The sequence below is a fragment of the Stegastes partitus genome, unplaced genomic scaffold (genome assembly GCF_000690725.1).
Source record: "Stegastes partitus isolate 25-593 unplaced genomic scaffold, Stegastes_partitus-1.0.2 Scaffold998, whole genome shotgun sequence".
Taxonomy (NCBI): Eukaryota; Metazoa; Chordata; class Actinopteri; family Pomacentridae; genus Stegastes; species Stegastes partitus.
In genome coordinates, this window is record NW_007578729.1 from 155,132 (window position 1) to 179,193 (window position 24,062).

At 41.3% G+C, this 24,062-nt stretch overlaps 2 protein-coding genes across 3 annotated transcripts; both read left to right on the forward strand.

Annotated features, from left to right (window-relative positions):
• The first annotated feature begins 954 nt into the window (after positions 1-954).
• On the forward strand, positions 955-3,851 carry sp8b (sp8 transcription factor b). 2 transcript variants are annotated; one of them, XM_008294824.1, is made up of 2 exons: positions 955-975; positions 1,426-3,851. In XM_008294824.1, exons 1-2 carry the CDS (start codon positions 955-957, stop codon positions 2,761-2,763), a joined length of 1,359 nt encoding a protein of 452 aa, XP_008293046.1. In that variant the 3' UTR covers positions 2,764-3,851. The 2 variants fall into 2 exon arrangements, with proteins under 2 accessions (XP_008293046.1, XP_008293047.1); XM_008294825.1 differs by lacking the exon at positions 955-975 and adding an exon at positions 1,164-1,238.
• Positions 3,852-14,883: 11,032 nt separating this feature from the next.
• macc1 (MET transcriptional regulator MACC1) lies at positions 14,884-20,765 on the forward strand. The gene is made up of 5 exons (XM_008294826.1): positions 14,884-14,936; positions 16,243-16,365; positions 16,466-18,510; positions 18,613-18,801; positions 18,925-20,765. The coding sequence occupies exons 2-5, from the start codon at positions 16,251-16,253 to the stop codon at positions 19,126-19,128; spliced, it is 2,553 nt and encodes an 850-aa protein (XP_008293048.1). The 5' UTR covers positions 14,884-14,936; positions 16,243-16,250; the 3' UTR covers positions 19,129-20,765.
• Positions 20,766-24,062: the final 3,297 nt, after the last annotated feature.

The window sequence follows — 24,062 nt, forward strand, 5'->3', positions numbered from 1 at the left end:
CCTCTCATCTTCTGTTTTAGACTAATACAGCCTATAATAAAATGAATAATCTTCCCCCGGAATGCACCATGTAGCAGTTTTAATCAAAACTGTCAAGATAATTGAACACAATTACAGTAATGTGAAAGTTTGAGACGATGTAATATAGGTCCAGTGGCAGAACAATGCAGCCTTTATAGCTCGTGTAATAGTTTGTGTATATTACCTCTCTTAAGAAGTTAAAACATGCACACAAAAAAATTGTGCCAGAGGCAGAATAAATTACTGAAAAAATATGGAGAGGTTCTTGGAAAACACACACACCTAAAAACTTATTGAAATTAAATTTACAAATGCGCACAGGATAAAGTGGAGTTTAAACTTTTACGCACGAGTGTATTCGTGGAAAGGAACACGCATGAAACTTTTTGAGCTCCATAAGAGGCATTAAAGACTCCAGAGGATGAAGAAGGAAAGAAAAAACGCGCTTTTGGCGGAGTTTATTTACTGTATCACGGTGCGTTTTGGTGCTGGAGTATGATTTGCCAACCTTTTTCTATTTGCCGCAGGTGCGCAGGTCATCACTCCTCTTTCCTTTAAATTTATGGAATGTGATGTTCTGTAAAATCTCAATACTAAGTGGCCCCCTAATTCCTCCTTCCTAATTCACTCTCATTTAACTTTACCTTCCTTCCGCTGTCTTTTCTTATGTGGGGGGCGGTGTGGGGGGTGGAGGAGGGTGGAGAGCTTGTCTGAAGGCGCTCTATTGATGACCTCACGGTAGTATGTGGCGGTGCGGCGGGACGGAGCCGCTGATTGGTCGCCCGTGTCACAGCGGCACTTCAAAGCCGGAGAGGAGCCTACAATTGTGGAAGAATGGGCGGAACACATCATTGTATTGCACACCTCTAAAAAAACAGTGCTCTGATTCATAAATATAAAAAGATCCTCTGAGGAGGGCAGTGTTTTTGTGTGATGGCAACTTCACTTCTAGGGGTGAGTCTAAAAGGACTTTCTTACTGGTTTAATTAGTTCTTGTCATTGTCCTGCCGAAGGGGGATTAAACTTACAGCGGGCGCAAAGTAGAAGCAAAGCCAGTGCGTTGGTTATATTTTCAGCAAGCGCTTCGTATGAGAAAAAGCTCTGTAGAAGGGGATAGAAGTTTTTGGTGCGCAAAAAACACGCATGTTTTCCTTGGTGTCCTGTTTGGCATGCATTTGTAAGCGCCGTCTGTCGCATTTCACTCTCTGTTCGTCCAGGTAGGAAGTGATAATAATCTTCTGTGATCATTTCCAGCACTTAAAAATAATATCAAAGCTTATTAGTCATCTGCTAAAACTGGCAAAACTACTTAACGCTTCTCTTCCAAGATGAAATTCTGTGCGTAATTAACCTGTAACTTGTTAGACTGACCGGACACTTACAGTTTTTCTTGTCCTTTTTCAGGAGGAGCCGAGGTTAGGATCGACTCCTTTAGCCATGTTAGCTGCAACATGTAACAAAATAGGGAGTCCGAGCCCTTCACCGTCCGCTATTTCGGATAATTCCTCGTCCTTTGGAAAAGGCTTCCACCCGTGGAAAAGAGCCGCCGCGAGCAGCTGCAGCCTCGGATCCGGCCTGTCCGGCTTCGGGGTGTCCCGCAATGGATCTGGCATCTCGGACTCTTTCGGCACCAACAGCTCCAGCGGATCCAGTGCCTTTTCCCTCACGTCTGGTACCTCATCTAGTTCCCACTTTGGAAACGATTATTCTGTTTTCCAAGCGTCCGTTTCGAGCAGCTCCCAAGAGTCCAGCCACCAGCCGGTTTTCATCTCCAAGGTGCACACCTCAGTGGACAGCTTGCAGGGCATCTATCCGAGGATGAGCGTTGCGCATCCGTACGAGTCCTGGTTCAAATCGTCTCATCCCGGTATCCCCACAGGAGAGGTCGGTACCACCGGAGCCTCTGCGTGGTGGGATGTGGGAGCGGGATGGATTGACGTTCAGAACCCTAATGGAGCAGCACTACAAACGTCCTTACATTCCGGTGGACTCCAGACCTCCTTGCACTCTCCTCTAGGCGGATATAATTCTGATTACTCGAGTTTAAGTCACTCTGCTTTCAGTACAAGTCCCTCTCCACACCTGTTGACAACCGGCCAGCACCTGATGGACGGTTTCAAGCCGGTGTTATCCTCGTATCCGGACACAAGCCCCTCTCCGTTAACCGGGGCAGGGGGGACTATGCTCTCCGGGGGTCCACCTGCATCTTTAGCGGGGTCCCCGAGGTCATCTGCCCGGCGGTACTCGGGCAGAGCCACCTGCGACTGTCCAAACTGCCAGGAGGCGGAGAGACTGGGACCGGCGGGCGCCAGCCTCCGGAGAAAAGGTCTCCACAGCTGTCACATCCCCGGCTGTGGAAAGGTTTACGGGAAAACGTCTCACCTAAAGGCGCACTTGAGGTGGCACACCGGCGAGAGGCCGTTTGTGTGCAACTGGCTCTTTTGCGGGAAGAGATTCACTCGCTCCGACGAGCTCCAGCGACATTTACGCACGCACACCGGGGAGAAACGATTCGCTTGTCCGGTGTGCAACAAGAGATTTATGCGTAGCGATCACCTGAGTAAACATGTAAAAACTCACAGCGCCGGAGGATCCGCCGGCTCTGGCTCCGGGGGCAGCGGAGGGAAGAGGGGGAGTGATACCGACAGCGAGCACAGTGCACCGGGGAGCCCTCCGTGCCATTCCCCCGACCTGTTGCACCCACCCGAGTCAGCCCAGGGAGTGGGCATGAACGGCCTCTAAAACTCCCCCCTTCAGTGAAGTAAAAACTGTAAAACAGCAAAGTGTTGTGATGGAATTGTCCGAGAGGACACGAGAGTGGACATACTTTGGTGTATGCGCAATGCTTCATCCCTGAGTGTTGTCATTTAATGAGAAAAATAGGTTTCTTTGACCTTTTCCAAGTGTTTAAGACTACTAATTGCATAATTTCATAGCTGTACCATCACAAACTTCTCATTAATACATCTGCGGTGTGAAAGTGTAATCAAGTTCTTGTGTGACACACTGGAGCAGTGAAACTTTCTGCAGCCCGATCCTGAATAATGTTTGAATTCCCACTTATAAGACAGAAAACACTGCTGTGAAGGCCTGCGAAAGTTGTGCTGTCATACATATTGTTCAAAACCAAACACTGGCACTTTATTATCGAGCAAGAGGAACTGTTTTTTTTTGTCACTGTGGACGGACTGCTCGGTAGGAACAGATACATGGAGAAATATGGGATGATTTTACGTTGTATCTGTCTGATCCCATGAGCGGTTTACTATTGGAAGAGCAGTTGTAGGTTTATATCACATTATTGCTATTCACTCCACAGCCTACACTTATGTGCGCCAAGTTTATAAGTAGGCCAGTCGAGGTTACTTTACTTCGCTGCAAAAATGTGTTGTATATAATGAGAAATGTAGGTTAGAATAATTACAGCCCAATGTAAAGGTGAGCAATGTTATTTGTCCAGGAGACGATTTTGTATAGGTATTTCTAGTTGTATATGGACTCTAGTAAATATTTGAAAATATACGGAAATGTACTTGGATTTTTTTTTTCTTTGACATGATATGAAATGTATTGTGGGGAGTTATATTTAACCACGAGTTTTTTCTTGTATTTAGGGGTCTATCATTAGGCGCACTTTGGATTTATTTGTAAGGTTTGGAAATCATTTACTGTTTACCCACTCATTTAATTTAAGTAAGCATGTTGTAAAGTGATTTTAATTTTACAATGATATTTCTTTTCCTCTCTCTCTCTCTATCTCTCTCTCTCTCTATTCCGAGACTGGCTTTTTATGTGAGCCACTCAATAAAGTCAGTATGAATTCAGAAGCAGTTGATCGACTCAGTTTGTTTGATTGTTGAGTCGATGAAACTCATTTTCACCTGGAAAAAGACTGAAATTACAGCTCGTCTGGTATTTATTATTTTTGCATTATTTAACACATCTCTAGTGCTTTTTGTTTGTTTGTTTGTTTTATCGTTAATTTGAAATGTTGTGAATGATGTGGAGTGTTTTGTGTTAGCCGTGGTGGATTTTAGAGGGTTTCAAGCCAGAGTGGAGGAAAAAAAAAGGCCTGCAGCAACATCAGGGCCTCAGCCAGAAATTTATTTAAACGCCAGGAATAAAATGAAATAATTACCTGCTTTAAAAGGTAAAGAAAAAGCAGTATTATGAGAATTTAAATTTAGGCTGACGTCCATCATCTTCACTTTGTGTGTTTTTCTGTTGAGGACCAAACTCTAAAACTTCTCCAACTGTGTTAAACCACCGCTTTAATATCACTTAATTACAGTGTGATACATATCTCGCCATTTTACGCATATTTCTCAAAAAGGTCGTGCTGTAATTCCAATTGTTGCTTTGTATTTTTGTACTTTGTCTTTTATGTTATTGTTATTTCTCTCCCCCCTCCAAAAAAAACAAAAAAACAAAAAACAAAGTAATTTTTATTACTTAAAAAAAAAAATCTAAACGTCAGCTTTACGCACAGCTGACATTTCCCTATAAAGCATACTCGCTGTTTTAATTTAAAATGGTTGTTTTACGTTAAAATGAATACGCAGTAGGTTTACATTTTATCAATAAATGCTTGGATCATTCACAATATTCTGTAAATATTTATATAGTGTAATTCGCACTGTTTAACTCATGGCTGTAATTCTGTGGCGAGGAGTCTGTTTCCTCAGGAGGCTGGGCTGAATTTCTCTTGATTTCGAGTTAATAAAAATACTTGCCTGAAGCTAAAATTCAAGAATTTAGGTTTTCAGAAAGTACCTCAACGGTGTATCCATTTTTTTTTTGAGTAAGAATTTATTTGTCTTCATTCGCCCTTTGTAAAGTGTGTATTTGGAAAACTTGTCTGAAGTCAAATACTTAGATCTTTCTTCCGTTTAGCAGCCAGGATTTTGTATTTTCTGTTGTTGGAACTCATAAAAGAAATAATCCAAAATTTCTTCACTGAATTTATATATATATTTTCTTGTTTCTTGGTTTTACGCATCAACTTTACGCAGCCGATCTGGCACGACAGTGTGCGCACTGACGACACGTTTATTCACTACACTGTGGTACAAAAATTATGAGCTTGGAAAACAGTTGAAATAACTATTATTACTAATTATTATAACTTATTGCTCCTTGGAGTTTTCTTCGGTTCAATGTGAGAAGTGAACTTAAGCCAGTATCCTTCAAACTTCTGCTCGGCGACCTTTCATATGCAGCTTTGTAGCGCCATCTAGCGCTTTTACGCACAACCAACAGCAATTTAAAGACCAGGCTTGATCCATTCTGAGAAATTTGTAGTTTGGGGTTCTGGTATTTGTTGGACTTGGAGAATTCTGACCTATTTAGGCCAGCTCTCCTTCAGTGGTGACACAGTTGGAAACTTAACTCTTGGTGAAGCACAAAAGGATTAAAGTTAAAGCTTTGATTTCAACAAATGAAACTGCAAATAGCATCTATGATGTTCACGTTTCTCCATGATTAGACATGTGCATTACTGAGGGCAACATAAAGTGATCACATGGTCTTCTTGAATCCCATCTCACTGCTGAACAATGAGGAGATGTTTGCGGTTTTACGTGTGCTCTGCTGTGTCAAGTTTAAAGCAAATTAGAAATTAAACTACTCACACTCACTAAGGACGCCTCCTTGAGCAGCAGCTACATTAGGAGATGAATATTCTCTGCATTCATCATCCACATCATCTTGAAATGTTTGTTGGAAGAACTTCATCTGTTTGTCTTTCTCAGTTGCACACACACGAGTTCAGACACATGCACACATATGGAAAAATAAAGTCACAACTTCATTGTTTTAGGAGTAATATTATAAGAGATCAAATCCCAGATGCCAACATGTTTTTGTGAACAAGCAAAGGCAAAACTATATTTCAGCAAAGCGCATTTGCACCACTGTTTTATTACACTCTGTTACCACTGAATTTTGGTTTGATTCTGCACAATTTTCTCTGCAGCAGAAAGCGTATGAGCACAAAAGAGGAGTGTGAGGAGACGAGGCTGAAGAGGTAGCCTCCTCCTCCTCCACAGAGGCATCTAAAGCTGCAGTACACATGAGGACATTTGTAGAAGGTAGAGAGCTCAGCTTAAATTCCTTTCTTCGCCTTTAAAATTTGCAAAAGCTTCAACAATTACAGGCTGTCATCTTTGCCGTAACTCCAATTACCAGACGATTTCGTTCAGTTCTGTTTGACTGTGTTGCATTTTGCTTTGGTAAAGTCACGGAGGAGACAAAGAATACACTGTCCACTGTTCAAAGAAGCTAACATCCTAAGACAACAAAGATGATTTTGGGAAAATACACTTGATTGTGTAGTTGAGTTTATTTTTTAAGAATAGCCTAAGATCTGGCATATTGGGTATTTGGTTAAATTCAAACTGATGTATTTATTTTTTTATTAATTATTTTATTTATTTAAGATTTAGTTCTAAATTTTTTAAGATTTAGTTTCTAAACCAACCAAAAACTGAATTAAAAAGACTGTATTATTATGTAGTCCTCAAAATGCAGGAGATATTTTATAAAACTGAAATTGGATTAGTTTGACAGAATGTTCTATTATCATAAAATGCCTTTAAAATGTGTGAAATCACATCTTTATGCAGCTTTGAACACCTAAAAGCTAAAGAAAACAACAGTCGTGACTAAAACATACTGCAAACAACCACAAACGTGCAATAATTACATCTGAAAAGGTTCATTTCAGCCCAATGTTTCCGAGTGTAATGCTGTGTTGTCCTACTATTAGCACCTACCCACACTGCTGTAGCATCACCTGGTCCTCGGAGGAAAGTCCCACCGCTGGCCTCGATTGAATTAAGCTGGCCTCCAGGAAGCGCACACATGCCAGGATGAGGAGGCTGAGCTGCCAACTGTGGATGAAGGCCACAACAACAACAGCAGCAGCTATGGTCAGAGCACACACAATGTGTTGGCAGCCAAGCTTTGATCCAGTCACCTAGAAAACAGGAAAGAAAACAATATTATTCCAAAGTGGTATTGGTGATTTTAAGGTTCTGCCTAATAAGCTGGTTCACAGTCTTGACGGCGGCGGCGTGGAAAACCTGGCTGCTGTGGATACGATGAGATGTATTATATTTTAGTTGAACCAGTAAATCACAGTGTTGCCTTAACACCTCTCACCGATGATGCCTCTGCGGCCAATTTTGTGGTTAGAAACACCGAACTGCACTGCAATTGTCATCAAACCAACCAATCTCCTGGGGAAAGGCAATTTGACGAGGCCCAGAGGTTAGTCAAAATAATTAACAGTAATTGCTGGGACGCTGACAGGGCTGCCCTTATACAATGCTTTCAGCAATTTAGATTCATGTACATCACAGGTGGCGTTTCACCTGTCTGATCAGCCAGTGGACTTTCTACAGATTCCACCTCGGCGTGAGGAGCTCGTCTGGGTTTTCCGCACTTTTAACCCTGATTCAATGACATCATTGTGCAGTCTGTAAAATAAATGTCAGTTTACTGGGACTCAGAGTGAAAACAAAAGAGAGACAGAAGCTGCTGAAACTCATGTAAAGCAAAATAAGGAGATGAGACACACTTCATGCACACACAGTTTTCTATGAATGCCTTTGTGGTTTATTTTTAAAAAAATAAAATAAAAAGGGAAGAATGGCTGGTAAGAATTGAAAAGGTGATTTTTTCTTTTTTTACTCAAATGCCCAAACTGTACCAAAAACAGCAAACCAAAGCTTCCCCTATTCCATGAACAAAGCTTTATCACAGCATGTGCCAAAAAAAACCAAAATATTTCACCAGTTCACACTTAAAATGAACATTACATGAGTTTTATTTTGGAACTTTAAAACAACTGCTGTCCACCAAACTCATCAGAATCACAGATTTTGCTTCGCTATAAGCAGACAGTTCATCAGAGTGGATCATTAAAAACCTTCAAAAGGACAAATACAATCTCAAACCACTTCAACAATGACAGAACTTGACTCATCTGAATGGTAGAGAAATGGCTCCCTCAAGTGGCACAATCAGGCAAGCAGCAAATTCAATTCCCTTGTAGGATTTCTCTCATGTTTTGCCACAAGACACTTATGATTCAAATTCCATCTAAAAAAAAATCTGTAGTCTTATTCTTTCTGTACAGATGTGTAGATTAAAGAAGCCACATTGTAATGAACTGATTTGTGCAGAAACTAAAACATGCTGTAAACAATCACTACTAAGTTGAAATCTGATGAATATTTTATATAATACACACAGGTAAATCCAGAATGATTTCTTGTAATGCCACATTTGGATTTATGGTGATTTTTTTTAAATAAAATTTTTTATTTTTTATTTTTTGGCCAAATAATAAGTCATCATTTCTGGATTGTAATTATTAAAAACGTAACAAAAACAGAGATACCAACAAGGAATTCCAACTATTCTAACTATTGGTTTTACATTTTATCAGAAGAATGTTTTTATTGTCATTGTATGAGAACAATGAAATTAAAAGTGCCATCCTTAAGTGCATATTCAACAAATAATAAAAATAAATAGCATTAAAAAAAACAAACATTCATAAAACCATTTAATAAAACCCACTAAACACTAGAATAGCTGATGTGTCTTGAGTTTAGTGCATATATGGCATTTGCATAGAAACTATTTCTGAGTCTATTTGTTCTTGTTTTCAGTGCTCGGTAACAGAAGTTCAAACAGGTGATGTCCGGGGTGGGAGGGGTCTCTGACTATAATCTGTGCCTTTCTGAGGCAACGAGAGGGGAAGCAGAGGATAGCCGGTGATTTTCTGGGCCATATTGACGACCCTTTGAATAGAATAGAATAGAATAGAATAGAATAGAATAGAACTTTATTGATCCCTTTGGTGCAAACCTCAGGGAAATTAGAGAGCCTTTGGAGAGCCTTCTTGTCTGCTGTTGTGCAGCTGGCAAACCAAACACACATGCAGTAACTGAGGACGCTGTCTATGGAGCAGCGACAGAAGGCCACTCGCAGCCTCTGCTGCAGGTTGTTGCTCCTGAGGACCCGAAGGAAGAGCAGTCTCTGCTGGGCCTTCTTCACAGTGGTTGCTGTGTTTGTGCTCCAGGTCAGGTCGTCCTTAATGTGCACACCCAAAAAGTGAACGTCAGAAACCCTCCCCACGGATGAGCAGTGGCTGCATGTCTGTCTTCTTCTTTCTGTAGTCCACAATGATCTCCTTTGTTTTGGCTGTGTTTAGGATCAAGTTGTTTTGTTGACACCACGCTGACAGTTGTTCCACCTTGTCCCGGTGTGCAGTCTTATCTCCCCCAGAGATGAGCCCCACCACAGCGGTGTCATCTGCGAATTTTATGATGGTGTTAGTGCGGTTTTATCTAAAAATGTCCCATCTAAAATGACTCATATTGTCAGAAATTATTGATAAATTAATTATTGTATGTCGGTGCAGTCAGTTTATCCTTGTGGTTGCATATATGTGTTGAAACGTGTGATCACAGAAGCTAAACTGGACTGCGTGTAATTATTTAGACCAAATTCAAAACCTTAAAATCACACTGTTGATAAATGCACACGAGAAAAGGCCACATGGGTCGCCTCCATGTCGTGACTCATGAAACAGATGATCAGTCTGTGAAGTATCAAAAGCAGCTTTGATAGGGATGTTCTGTGAGCCGATTGTGAGTCCTGGTAGGAGACATTCTGCAGGCCTCAACATTCACGTCACAAGATGTACTGAAAACAAACTGATTGTATGAAGTTTGAGTGCAAATACAGCACGTGAGGATGATTACACACAATGCGGCAAAGTAGGTACTGACCAAATGTGAGAATCAGGCGATCATCAAACTCTGAGGAGAACTATGATGCAAGTCAAGCATGGTGCAGAACTTTGTTTAGGTTCATGATTTCAATGGCAATTTTAGTTGAACTCTGAGACCAGCCTGGTTTCTTGGATGCCACTCAAAAAATCTCAAAGTGGACTGAAGATCACTGACTCTGCTCCTTTTTCCGTTTCTCAGAAGTGTCATAACAATATTGTCTTAAAGCAACTCAACAGGGGAGGTAATTAGATTACAAATTCACCACAGATATGCCTTGACATTGTCACAAATGTTTGAGGAAATGCAGCTTCTACACTATTCCAAATAATCCTGGTAATTTCTACCATGTTTGAGAGTGTTCTTTAGTAGTTAGTAATCAATTGCAAATTAATGCTAAAACCAGATGTGCTTGTTTTAGGGTCCAACACTGAGAGAGAGCTGTGCAATGTGGCTGCTCAAAAGGTATAAGGTGTTTTTTAAAAGTACAAGGAGTTCCACCCTGTGAAACACTTAAAAGGGCTGGTAAGACGACAAAAGTGGCCGCGACACTGGCAAGAATGCCAGTGGGAGAGGCCAGACGGAAAACCAGGTTCACCACCAAAACCACCCGAATGAATCTCCGGCACCAACATCTCAAATTAGACACTTTAGCAGACCCTGAACAACGCCGGTCTCCTTTGATGCCAAAATCAAAAGCTCACCTGGATAAGGATGAAAGCTTCTGGTCGTCGGGTCAAACGAGTTCAAAATGGAGTTGTCTGGACACAGGAATGAGGCTTTTGCTTGGAGAAAGAAAGAAAGAAAAAAACCTCCTTCCAGAGAACAAAGGTGGTTGGAACACACTGCTTAATCCACAGCCTGTTGTGCTAACAGTTCACTTCAGTACTGCTCTGTCTTCATCAGAGTGGAACGGGACAAAGCTGAATATATATTAACCTAAATCAGGTGTGTGACTGTCATTGGATAATTGGTTGGTTGGATTTTCTATTGGTCGATGAATCCAAGGGTGGGAGTTGCCATAGCTCCTGTGTTCTGACTATGGAGACACCCACCGTTGATTCATCATCCAATAGATTCAAAATCCTGTCCAACCATTTATCCAATGACCAGTATATACCCGGTTTGGCCTGAATATATGCAGCTTCCTCCACCTTGACTCTGATGAAGGCACAGTAGTGTTGAGATGCTAGTTTGTTTGCACATTCTGCTCCAGGCATCTTTTGTGCTCTAGAAATGATCCATTTTTAATTTAAGAAGAACCTGCTTCATCTGCATTATTGCTGGAACATGCTTGGAGTACCTTGTTTCTACTAGAAAGAAGAAGCATTCAACCTAAAGAACATCCTCCCACATGGTTAAACATGGCCGCCATTTTGGAGCGACCCAATCCCTCTAAGAATGTGTGGAAGAACTGAAGACCAGAGGCCACCTTCAATCTCAAAGAAGAGCTGGAGATCATCATAAAGAGGAATTAAATCCTAGTGGAGGCATGTAGAAAGACTGTTGTTAACTTTCAGAACTGTTTGACTGCTGTGGAGGCAAGTAAACGTAAGAAAAGGTAAGAATGATTTTGGACATGGCAGTAAACGTGAAAAATAACTACAGTTAATCATTGACATCTTTATGTTTTAGCACCTTTTCTCACCTGTTTGTGTTGTTTCCAGAAACCGATTGGTCAAACAAAATATCACTAGAAATCCAAAAGGTGCTGCAAGGTGGCGCAGTTGGTAGCACTGTTGCCTCGCAGCAAGTAGGCTGTCGGTTCGCGTCCCGGTGGGGGCACCGGAATCTTTCTGCGTGGAGTTTGCATGTTCTCCCCGTCCAGCGTGGGTTCTCTCCGGGTTCTCTGGCTTCCTCCCACACAGTCCAAAAACATGTTGAGGTTAATTGGTGATTCTAAATTGTCTGTAGGTGTGAATGTGAGTGTGCTTGGTTGTCTGTCTCTAAGTGTAGCCCTGTGATAGACTGGTGACCTGTCCAGGGTGTCCCCTGCCTTCGCCCTAAGTCGACTGGGATAGGCTCCAGCCCCCCCGCGACTCTAGTGAGGATTAAGCGGTGTATAGATAATGGATGGATGGATGGATGTATCCAAAAGGTAGCATGGGTATGGACAATTTTGGTAAGAACACATTTCAAGTACAAACGTCTCTTTGGTTGCATTGTTACTGACAAGCATTTTAATCAGAGCTCATACAGAAAAATATGAACAATTGTAATTATAATAGAAGCATCTTAGCAAAGGGCCTTTTTCACATCACACAGTTTGACTTGTCACTGCAGAAAAAAACAAAAAAGAACCTGTTTTTCTTAATCAAGTGTCCCAGTAAACCATGACAGTGAATCAGCGATCACAACCCCAAGACTTTGAAATTGGCACACCTGAAAGGAATGCAGCCCTTTATAATGTTATCAATAACATCGGTGCTCTTCCTGCTATGACAAGCAAAAGCGTCCGCTGTAAGAAAAGATCTATAACACTCACAATGGCAGCAAGTGTCCCTGTTAATTACTGTGTGCCGGCGAGTACAATACGGGGATCAAGAAACTTTAGCACCTAAATGGAATGCAGCCTTTGTTCGTGTTATCGTTTATGTCTGGCTTTTCTTACTCTGACGTGTAAAATGACGACTAGAATGTGCTCACAGGTCTGTTTCCTGTTTCTCATACATTACTTGATTAATGTGACTGTGTTCCGGTGGAACGTGGATGCCGCTCAGATTTCTGATTATGCGAACATCACGCCTGTGCAGTGGCATCAGGGTGCACGCGAGTGGGACAACACAAGAGTGAATAAAACTTTCAAACAGGTTTTGAAAACACGCTCCTGTGGCAGGGGGTTGTTGATTAGTGGTGCCAAAATCCATGCTAACGCAGCCAGTGAGAATATTTACTTCAAAATTTATAATCTGCTCAGGAGTGCTTAGTTGCATTCCTTCAGAACTGCTTGTGGATGAAAGGTCTTACGGTCTTACATCCAGAGACCACGAAACAGTTCTGAAGGGACATTTTAACTTCAGCATGAAAATTCATCTGCAAATACAATAGAGATGGAATACAAAGAGTCAGGTTTCCCCACAGGGATGTTACACTTTGGCATGAATTAAGCTTAAAGTAAAGCACAAAAACAAAGTCCTAAGAGCAACCACTACGCCAAGCTTAAAAACAGGTCTGTCAAGTGGTTTATTTTCTTATTAGGACACAATAATCAGCTCATAGATGAGTGCACATAAGGACTCGGGGACACTGCAGTCTGGATTGCACTGACTCTAAACACAGAGAGGTGGATTATTCAAGGAGAAAACCAAATAAACGATTCCTTTGTCCAAATTATAGTTAGTTTTCTCCACAAAAAGAAATTCCACCTCTTAGATCTGTCAGGATGTTCAAATCCTTGTGTCTTTTTCCCTGCAGGTGCTGGCTGCTGCAGACAGATTGGTCATTTCCTGGCTGGAAATAGTGGATCCAGTTCCTCAAAGATACCAGTTTTATTGCATAGTCTCGGTCCGTTCTGTCATTCCCTGTTTCAAAGAAATGCCAGGCCAGGTTGTCTTGATCCAGCTCATCTTCTCTCCTTTTTGCTACTCTGTGTTTTATTTAGATCAGGCTGTTTGTTCTTTCTGTTTCAGCTGAGAAAGACAAGAGAAGGGTTCAAACCTGAAGGATCCAAATAGTTGACAGCTGAGCAAGAGGGGTCATATCTAAAATTGCAGTTTCAAACAATGCAATTTGCAGATTGAGAAGGCTGCAGTTTTGGATGTATGCTATGAAGCACGTCTGCGTGAGGGTTCAAAATGCATGTGAATGTGACAGTTGTGCTTTTTATGGTGTCTTTGCAGTCATGTTCCATCACACGTTCTAAATCTATTACACGGTGAAGATTGAAACGAAGCTTGAGTGATCTGTAGTATCTGTCATCGGAACTGCAAATATGCACATCTAACATGCTCCAGAGCAGATTATGTTCAAGATAACAGACGTATAAAAGCAAATTGTCTTGGAGAAGAGCATTACAGTTCCGTGAAGGTGTCATAAAGCTTGGTGCACAAATTGTGAGAGATTCTCTTGGGAAGGCGAGATGTTTCAGAGTCCTCTTCAAGCTTTTTTTTTTTGGTTTTGTTTTTGTCTGACGAGCAGAGATGTGAGAGATTGTCAGTGAGGGATTCCAGTTTTGCTTGCTTTGTCAAACAACAAAAACACATCTGAGGTATGTTAAACGTGCTTCGTGGCACATGCCTAAGGTCTGCTGATGAACACAGAAGCATGCAATATTGAAAAGAGAAGAAAAAAAAAAAACAAACCCAGTGCATGATGTGGATGATTCCTCTCTTGATCAGTCGTGTGCCAAATCTCATCCCACTGTAAGCGGCTACAACAGTGTGTCCCTCTTAAATAGTGATCTCTTTATGCGGTCACCACAGTACGAATTGTTCGGTGAGATAACACAACTTGTGTCCTTGATGAGATTAAGTTCTGTTAACCTTTAAGTTCATCTTGGCTTTGATCTGCAGTCACTCAGGACAGCAGTGATAATAGAAGAGTAAAATCAATAAACTGGCACTGAAATGAGTATCAAAGCAAAGGGAATTAATACTGCTTCATTTGGATTTGTTGTATTTTCTTTTTGCTTATTAATATACTAAAACAGCCATACAAGCACCTGTCCCAATGCTGTTGGTCTACATTTTTTTACTTTTTTCTTCTTCATCTTCTTTTGGGTAAATTCTAAACAATTAATCTTGTTTCTCCTGATCTAATTTGCCTGATATCATATTGTCCTGCTTATCTCAAACACCGTGACTCCTGTCGAAACCACAGGTATCGCTCGGTTTCAGGTGTTCTAAGCCTCGTGCGTAAACACAGCGTTGCATTATGGGCGTCGTAGTTTCTGCCCGCGAGAGGCCACTCCCTCCTCGCAGGGCTCCTGTACTGATTCAAACTTCCAGTCCCGAAATGCTCCGTGGCGCACAGCAAACACAGTAAAAGCGCTGTAACGTGAGGAGGCGAGCCTTTGGAGCGACGCCCTACTAAGAGAAGTTGTAAATGATAGTGGATTGACCTCTTTTGCTGCCAAACGCGCCGGTGAAATTCTACAACCATCTTATGCTGACGGTGAGATGAAACTTTTTTTTGTTTTTGCCTCTTAGATGTTGGTTTTTCACCTCGATTTTCATATTAGGAAGTAGTAGATGTGCTTTATTAATATGTAAATACTCAGTATACACCTGTCCTGACGCGTAACTGACTATTGGATGAAAGTGAAGCCGGAGCTGGGGACTGTATGTTTGAATCTGTGCTGCTCAGTGTTTCTTGCTTTGTTTGGATTATTAATGAATGTAAGACTTGTTTGAGATCATTTAAATCCTAAAAAATTCAGAAAAGCATAAATTTACTATCAGATTTGTTCATTTAGTGTTGATGAGAGGAATCATATTAAAAAGAAATGCAGTACAATGCATAGTAAGTAAACCTATCTTGCAGTATTTTATGAGAATAAACAGTTTTTTACTGTCAGTTGTACAGTGCCACTGCACTTTGATCATAGCAAGAAGTCCTGAGAGAACCGACTACTGTGTCATAGGCTTGACAAGACCAACCTGTTTTTGTGCACTGGTGTAAGAAACCACATTATTAATGACTGACTCACTGTGACAAGTCTTGAATGGGTAGTGTCATTTTACGCAAACAACTGACAGACTGAAGAGTTCAGGCTTTATTCCACAGTTTGGAACAGTTTCTCTTCGCAGACACAAGCAATGCAGAAACCCTGGAGGCCCATTGTGCCTGACAGAAACACATTAGAACAGCCTCTTTACTTGCAGGACTTTTACTGTGGTGTGCAGGTGTCGGCTGTTGTCATCTGTCACAGTAATCCGTGTGTGTTTAGAGATGCAGTTTAGCTCAAAATGGTTTGTTCGCATGACAACTTTTGGTTCTTAAATGAGATCAATAGGTTTCTTTCAGCTGAAAATGACATAAGCAAGTGACAAAAGACAGTAAAATAGATACTGTACAACATAACATAATCTAGTTTTACACTGTAATGACCAAATTTAACGGTTTATGTGTTTTGTTTTGTTTTTTATATTTTTAAAATTGCTGCACTTTTTCTTAGAAAGTGCAGCTTCTATACCCTGCCAAATGGTTTTGGTAATTCCTACCATGTTCTGGCACGTTTTAATACACTATGAACTTGGAACAGCTTCTGCCGTACTTGTTTGATCAGTTACTCATCAACAGCGAGTCATGGCTAAAAACAAAGAGCTTAGTGAGCTTTAGGGTCCATCACTGAAGGAGAGTTGCTATCACAATTGCTAGCAAGGCTAATGGTTTAAGAAGTAAAGTAAGGAATTGAGCTTTTTCTGGAGTAAAAGGCATAGAAAAAGACATTAAAACATTGTTGTTTCTATGTTTGCAGATGAAAATATGGCAGCTGGAAGAACCAGGTCCTTCCGTCGCGTTGGGAGTCTCATGCGGAGTAAATCTGAGGGGACACTAATTGATCTGAGTGATGGCGCCCCAGCTACTGACAACTTGAATGGTAAATGCCTCATTATCAAACCCAAGTAGCCTTGCTTCTGAATCAGAAAACCTGTTGATGATGTTAACAAACATCCTAATCAAACTCGTATTTTTTACAGGTGGGTACATTCCAGGAATTACACAGAACTCAGACTGGCAGCTACTAAACCCAGAAGTCCCACATTCATCTCAAACAAAGAATCCCTTTTGGAACAAACTGTCCACATCAAACCCTTTCTTAGATGACATTGTGCATGGCAGCACCGACAAAAATATTTTTGACACACCGGATGGAAAGCAGGACAATAAAAAACACCAGGACACAAATAACGATGACGCCATCAGCACATCTTCAGACGAAGGAAACGTGGGGGACTTTTTGGAAAACAAAGCGGGCAACAGATCTGGGAGATGGAGGAGTGCTTCAGACATCCTGGAGAACTTGGAGAGAAAGGTGCCAAAACGAGAGAACAGCTTCCAACCACCCGGGCCGGTGCTGAACCCGGATTTTGAGTGGCTAAAGAATGACCGGGAGGCCTATAAGATGGCCTGGCTGAGCCACAGGCAGCTAACCCGCTCATGCCTGGACTTGAATCTGATAAGCCAGAGTCCTGGGTGGGCTCAGACCCAGGCCACGAACTTTCAGGTTATCCACAAGATCGGACACAGTGGAGGGTCACTGCAGTTGCCAGAATCAGAAATTAGCATCCATATCCCAGAGGGACACGTTCCTCCTGGAGAAGTCCAGGAAGTTACACTGAAGGCAATGCTGGACCCTCCTCCTGGACTCAACAACAACTACATGACAACCATGAGCCCACTTGTTGAGGTGGTCCTCAGCAACATCAACACAAAGGAGTGTTTGTCTCTGGAGGTGAAGCTGTCCGGAGAGGTGAAGGATGAACCTCTAAGCCAAGTGATGACCACGGTGTATGGGCTCGTGTCCAACAAAAGAGACGGACCTTACGTCAAAATGAATGACTGTTACATTTACAAGAACACGATGCAGATGAAGCTTCAGGACCTGAAGACACATTTTTATGTGATTGCGGTTGCAGAGGCCTCTGCGTTGCAGCCCCCTGCTACATCAGTATGGGATTACCTTGACCGCCACATCACCATGGCAGTTTATGGCCCCAGGTACATCCATCCATCATTCAAGGTTGTAATAGTTGTCTGCTGTCATGAGGACGTTCCACCAAAGCTGCCGTTTTCAGATATCTGCAGAGGCAACAAAAGCCTACCTCCACTTGTGCTGCAGCTCTGGGGAAAACACAGGTTTAAACCAGACAAACTGAATGACCTGCATGTTGGAGTTGGCATCACAGGCTCGATTTTTAAAATCCAGCCTGAGGACAAACTCAAAGAAGTGAGGCAAAGCCAGCTCAAAATAGGGACAGTTTTGCATCTCCCAGTTGCTTTATCTTGTTCTGGTAATACAGAAATGACTCCTTTTCAATTAGATATAGAGGTGAAGGAATCAAAGGCTTCAGCTGTTGCACATTTCCAGGTGCCTTCCCCTCCTGCAGCACCCATCCGATCAGAAAAGCGAGTGCCGAGGCAGATAGAAAAGAAGATTGAAATGGCGAGAACTATGCCCATTCCTGAGGAAAGTATTCCCGATGTGCCCAAATTCCCAGACAAACCTGTGAACCTGAAGTGGTACGGTGTAGCCCTGAAGTCAGTCCTCCGTCAGCCACGCGTAGAATACCTTCTGGAGTACTTCAAGGGTGACACAGTGGCTCTCCTTTCCAGGGAGACTGTTAGGTCAGTGGGTAACTCAAAGGTAAAGGAGTGGTATATCGGATTCCTCAGAGGAAGGACTGGTTTAATTCACTGCAAAAACATCAAACTCATAACCAGAGAGCAGGTGATTGACTTTACCGGCATTAAGCTCACAGCAGAGGTCCTCTTGGACAACATGACGCTTCCCTTCAACAAGCTCACTTACATGTACTCGGCCATCCAGACTCTGGTCACTGAACACATAAGCAGCTGGAAAAGCTTTGCGAGTGTTTTAGGGTATAGAAGCCTGTCGCCAGACACAATGACTCGGAGGTACGCTGAAACTGAGGCCGATAAGGTGGCCTGCATTCTGGAAAAGCTGAAGGAGGATTGCCACACCGACAAGAGGCGAAGAAAGTTCCTGCATGAGCTCATGGTGGTGAGTTAAAGTGATGGACGTGTACATGACCCCTGCACCAGCACAGAAGAACTGTGTGCTTTTGGTAGTTCTGTTAAGGCTAACTTCTGTTTTATTTTAAAGGGTCTACTGAAGATAGACTCCATGAAACTTGTAGCCCGCCTCATTCAGAACACCGTCATCTTGTCCACTGCTGTGGAACTTGGAGTCCGATGGCGAGAGCTTGCTGAGAAGATGGGAAAGCTCTCCAGTGCTCAGATAGCCAGCTATGAGGCGCCTCATCGAGGAAGGAACGGCGAAGTCGGCCCCCAGGTCAGTATAACAGCAGGTTATACTTCGGCAGAGCAGGTATTGATGGAGTTTCTCCTGATACATGGACATTTCTTATATATTTGATTAGAAATCTGATCAATAGGTATGTGTTATCTGTTTCAGTCGATGTGGAAGCCAGCCTATGACTTCCTCTACTCCTGGAGTCTGCGTTATGGAGACAGTTACAGGGACATGATCCAGGATCTGCACTTGATCCTGGACAAAATGAAAAATCCGGCCACCAGACAGTGGAGGCACCTGACCGGTGCGCTCATCACAGTGAACTGCCTTGATATCTTTCAAGCTTCTGCTCACCCAAAACCTTAAACCCTCTGCAAATGGACTTCAGTGATTAACCCCCTGAACCCCAAACTGGTTTTAAATGCATGTTGTCTTTTTAAAAAATCACCAAAATGACACCATGTATAAGAGCCAGAAACCGGAAAAACAAATAGTCATCAGATTTTAAACCCTCTGATGGTCCTTGAACTACTTATCATATTAGTACCATCTGGGGTGCACTTGGATGAGTATTGTACATTTTTAATTCAAGGTAAATTTTTTTGTAAAACTAAGAATCAATTAACTTCAAGCCCACGGAGAGTTAAAATGTGACAAAAAAAAAAAAACCCCACCCCAAAACAGTTTGGGGTTCAGAGGGGTTAAAAACAGCCTTTCTGTTTTCGGGGGAAGCAGAGCTGTGATTTTGGTTACAACAATAAGGTCTAAATGAACATGCTACCTACCTTTCTTTGCTGTCTATTGTACACAAGCATTAGAAGCTGAGATTCAATCAGTTGCGTGCACTATATGTTCTCACAGATAGTGAGGTGTGAAGGAAAGCTAAGTCTTTGTCTCTGTGCAAATGTGATGTTGCCTTAAAGTCCGTTTTCAGTTTGGTAGATCATTTTCAGTGTTTGTGAGGTCAGTAATACTGGAGGGGACATCAGCGGTCCTGTAGCGCTGCAACGATTAATCGAGTAACTACCATTAAGCAGCAACTATTTTTATAACTGATAAATCCGTTTGATGAACTTTTATGGAAAAAAAAAAACATTTAAATTGTGGCTTCTTAAATGTGAATATTTTGTGGTGTATTTCCTTCTCTATGACAGTTTTTGGGTTGTGGACACAGCAAGACATTTGTCATTTTGGGTTTCTTTGTTTTCAGACATTTTACGGACCAAGAAAATAATCGACAGATTATTTAACAGTGAAGCTAATATTAGTTGCAGTCCCACCATCCTGCATCAAAACAGTCTAATGTATAGTCACGATGTTTTTACCTTTTTTCACAGAAAGCCAATATTACACAGCTCAGACTCTGTATTTTTTTGTATCATACTTCCCATAGATCTGCAATCCTTTAAAAGAGCAGGCTTCTACACAATGGGTTTATTTGTCTAATTCATCATTTCAAATAGTTCATTTAACAAAAAAAAAAAAAAAAGCATTTTTTAGGTTCCTGTGAACACTTACTGGGTGTCAGTGGTTCTTTTTTAGAAACAGTTCTCCGTAACATTAACTGTCAGTAGCTGAATGAACAGTCAGAGGACTGATTAATGTGAACAGTGTGGTTGAAAATCTCAAGGGTTACAGTGCTGACAGTCCATTAATCTTTATTATTTGTTGAGGTCTGAAAGTGAAGATGTTCTACCAAAGTGAAAGTTCCCTGATGCGAGTAAACAAACAAGAAAGAAGTTATTATGCAGCACATGTGTCATAAATTGTTATTTTCTGAAATATTAGTGCTATTTTTATACTGTAATGTCATGTCGTAGAGTCGCACAAAGCAGATAATTTAATAATAAAGCAAACAATGTAATCATTATATATTCATTGTGTTATGTTGTCAAATGGAAACCTCAGTGTTTCGAGTGGTGCCGTCAGTCACTGAAACCTCAGACGACTGATATGTTGTAAATGCGTTGCAGAAGATATGAATAAATATAAACTGTGACACTGTTTTGATGAATCTGTCTTTAAATATGTGCAAATTCCAGTCATGCAGTAGCACGCTGCTAACTGCACTCACTGCATCAGCCTTTTTGACAAGTTTTTGCATTTTTCAGTGTCGTAAACTGAAATCGCACCATCAAAACAAACGGCTTTTCCCATTGATTTCCTCCGACTGTTTGCTTTTCCCTGCACTGTTTGTTTAAGCGAGTTTCAGCTGAGAGCTTTGTGTGCTATTTCTCTATCAAACAGAGAGCACGGACTGCTGAGCGGACTTTAGTTTGGCTCGCTGAAAGCACCGCGGGAAAAGTAAATCAAAAAGAGAAAATGGTATCAGGCGACAGAGTGAACTGATTCAATCTTCAAGCTACTTTACTTTTGAGTTTTTTGTAAAGGCTGATAAAACAGAAGATAACGTACTATTGTAGAAGTTAGAGGGGCAGATAATCAATGTGGCATGAAACACGGAATACATGGTGACTAACAATCCTTTAATAGATGAATAATGTTTGACTTTTCTCGCACATCATGTCGGGACTTTATTTCAAAAACACATTTTGAGGAAACCTATATAAAAGTAGCCTTTGAAAGCCAGACACTACATGCAGAAACACTGTTTTTGCCTCATATTTGTCTAAAATAAACTTTAGGTGTTCATTTTACTGCACTTCTTTTTCTTTGCATCAGTACATTTCAAACATAACACACATCTTAAAATGTGGTTCCCTCAAAATGATGCTTTTCTCATATTCTAAGAGATCTCAACTGCACTTTAGATGTACCAATTCCCCAAATGGTTCAGTTTTATCTCTGTTCTGGAAGTTTTTACAGTAGAATTTGCTTACATATTATTTCAAGCCTGATTTATCCATCCATTATCTATACACCGCTTAATCCTCATTAGGGTCGCGGGGGGGTTGGAGCCTATCCCAGCCGACTTAGGGCGAAGCGAAGCCTGATTTATATGTGATTTTATTTCTAAAAAAATTAACAGTAATTGACTTTTTTCTGCCTCTGACATGTTAAAAAAACTAAAACACTAATGTTGAATGTGGCTGTGTCCAATGTGCAGATGCACAGTGCATATTTAATTACATGATGCCTATTTTTTTTATATGTAAACATGTGTTTTTTATATTTGTAATACACAAAAATAAATGTCTTAAGGCAAAAATGTCTGCAGGGGGAAGTCTGATGGGGATGTCTGTTGGTTAAAATGTTGACCCCTTCGTCTGTCGTGTCTCCAGAAAAATCAGGAAACTGCATGTCATAGTGTCGTGCTATATGTTGGTAGTTTTTTGATCCTTCTTTAAATAAATAAACTAAATCCTGCTGCAGCATCAGGTTGTTGTTCAACATATGAAGAACAGCCAGATACCAAATCCCACAAATGAAGAGACAAATGAAGTCCAAAATACAACTTTAATTCATCGACCCCAGAGACAATTTACAGTAATACACTTTAAGTCTTAAGCATTCAGAAGCACATTTTAAATTTACTGGATTTGAGAGCAGAACACTGAAATCCCTCTGGTTTTCCGAGAGAGCTGCTACGCGCTCGCTCCATCCTTCATTCGGAAACAGGACAAAGGTTCACTGTTTTAACGATATTGACTGCGGATTAGATCAGAGAGGAAGGATTCTCGGTCAGATTATCCACCTGAATGTGTGGTTTAAACACATCATTCATCATAGATGAGCCATAAAATGAGATAAAGCTGAACATTCATGATAAAATATCAATTCTAATCGAGTGTTCTATTGCTGTAATCACACTAGATAGAGACTGTGTTCAGGACACAGAATCACACATTGTTTTTATGGTTTATCGACGGAGACTATGTGGATATTTAGTGTTCTTTTTGTTTTGGGCATGGAATTTTTTAGCCAAATAGTAAAAGTGTAGTTAAATTTACTCTCTAACTCAATGTTTTGTCGCCTGTAAATGTCACTTTTAGCAGAATAACAAAATATCAGTCAAAGAAAATTCACTTTAAATCAAAATTTTGTACAGGAATGAATATTTTAGGGCTGAACTGTAAATGCTTGCAACAATTACAAATGAGTATTGCATGTTCAAGTCCATCATACATGGGGAAAAATGTACTTATCAGTTTCTGCTGATAGTATGACCATGACACGAGGGAAACAAATAAAAAACCATCCGAGTCGTTTAAAAACGGCCTTTCTCAGTCCCCTCTTTTCAGAAGCAGTGAGGCGTCAAACTTTGCGACTAATGAAATGTGACCACTTTTGTTTTGTGAGCCTTTTATAGCAGCAGTGTGAGAGCGTAGCTAACAGTTAATTATTGTGAATATTGCTGCCTGTTAGAGTCTTTGCATGTTTACAGCCTGACTAAAGCGTTTCTCATCTGAACTTTGGACAGACTGTTCTGAGTGAAACTGTACGATCCGAGCAGAGAACTACAGCGGAGACATTGCAGTTCTTCAGAAACGCAGCTGCTGTGTTTCACTATGAAGTCAAAGCCTTCGTGAGTCACTGATGTTCCTCATCAGATATCAACACATTAGGTAGTCACTGACACTCACGAGTCACTGTTTCTAAGTCAGGGAATTTTTAACAGTTTTAAATGTTCGGCACCTTCTGCTGTTCTGCAGATCAAACATTTAAAAAAATGTTCCAAGACTTCTACATCCCTCAAACTTTCAGCAGTGCATCACGAGGGAGGTTCGCTCTGCTATGTATAGAAATAGGTCATGTTTGTCCAGCATATTATGTTTCCTGGTTCTTTATTCGAGCCAAAAAAAAAAAAAGACAACTACAGATTGCATTTCAAGAAGCGTCCCACACAGATCCTGCTCATCATTAGGACGATGGACAGGGTGAGACCCCACAAACAAAGCTCACCTCAGCTGCTCCGTCTGCTCTGCTGATCTGGGTGGGATTAAGGAGAGCTTGGCACAATATTTTTTCTACGTCTTATCCAAGCTAACTGCCAAGAAAAAACTTCTAATGATGCATTGCTTAGCTGTACATTACAGTTATGCTTTCTGCTCTACCCTTCCTATGCTTTCCTCATAATGCCACAGAAATGACCTAGCCAGTTACTTTAGCTACAAATGACCCCTGTGGTTAACTGGCAACCTATCCAGGATTTAGTCCTTCACTTTTATCCATTGTCAGCTGTGAGTCCAGAGGTGGAGCCAAGTGGTGACCACCAATAACTAAACTCTGGACGTCCCACCCAAACAATAGTGAAGCCCGTCAGAAGGCTGCGCACAAAGAGCTGCAGTTAAATCCAGCAGCTACTATTTTTCGTAGCGTTTTTGCAGAACCCTTTCTCT

Bases quoted from the DNA above. Each gene is read 5' to 3' on its own strand.
- sp8b (XM_008294824.1), top strand. From the start codon at position 955: ATGGCAACTTCACTTCTAGGG. The intron at 976-1,425 runs GTGAGTCTAAAA...GTCCTTTTTCAG, and splicing joins TGGCAACTTCACTTCTAGGG to GAGGAGCCGAGGTTAGGATC.
- macc1 (XM_008294826.1), top strand. From the start codon at position 16,251: ATGGCAGCTGGAAGAACCAGGTCCTTCCGTCGCGTTGGGAGTCTCATG. The intron at 16,366-16,465 runs GTAAATGCCTCA...TATTTTTTACAG, and splicing joins AGCTACTGACAACTTGAATG to GTGGGTACATTCCAGGAATT. The intron at 18,511-18,612 runs GTGAGTTAAAGT...TTTATTTTAAAG, and splicing joins TCCTGCATGAGCTCATGGTG to GGTCTACTGAAGATAGACTC.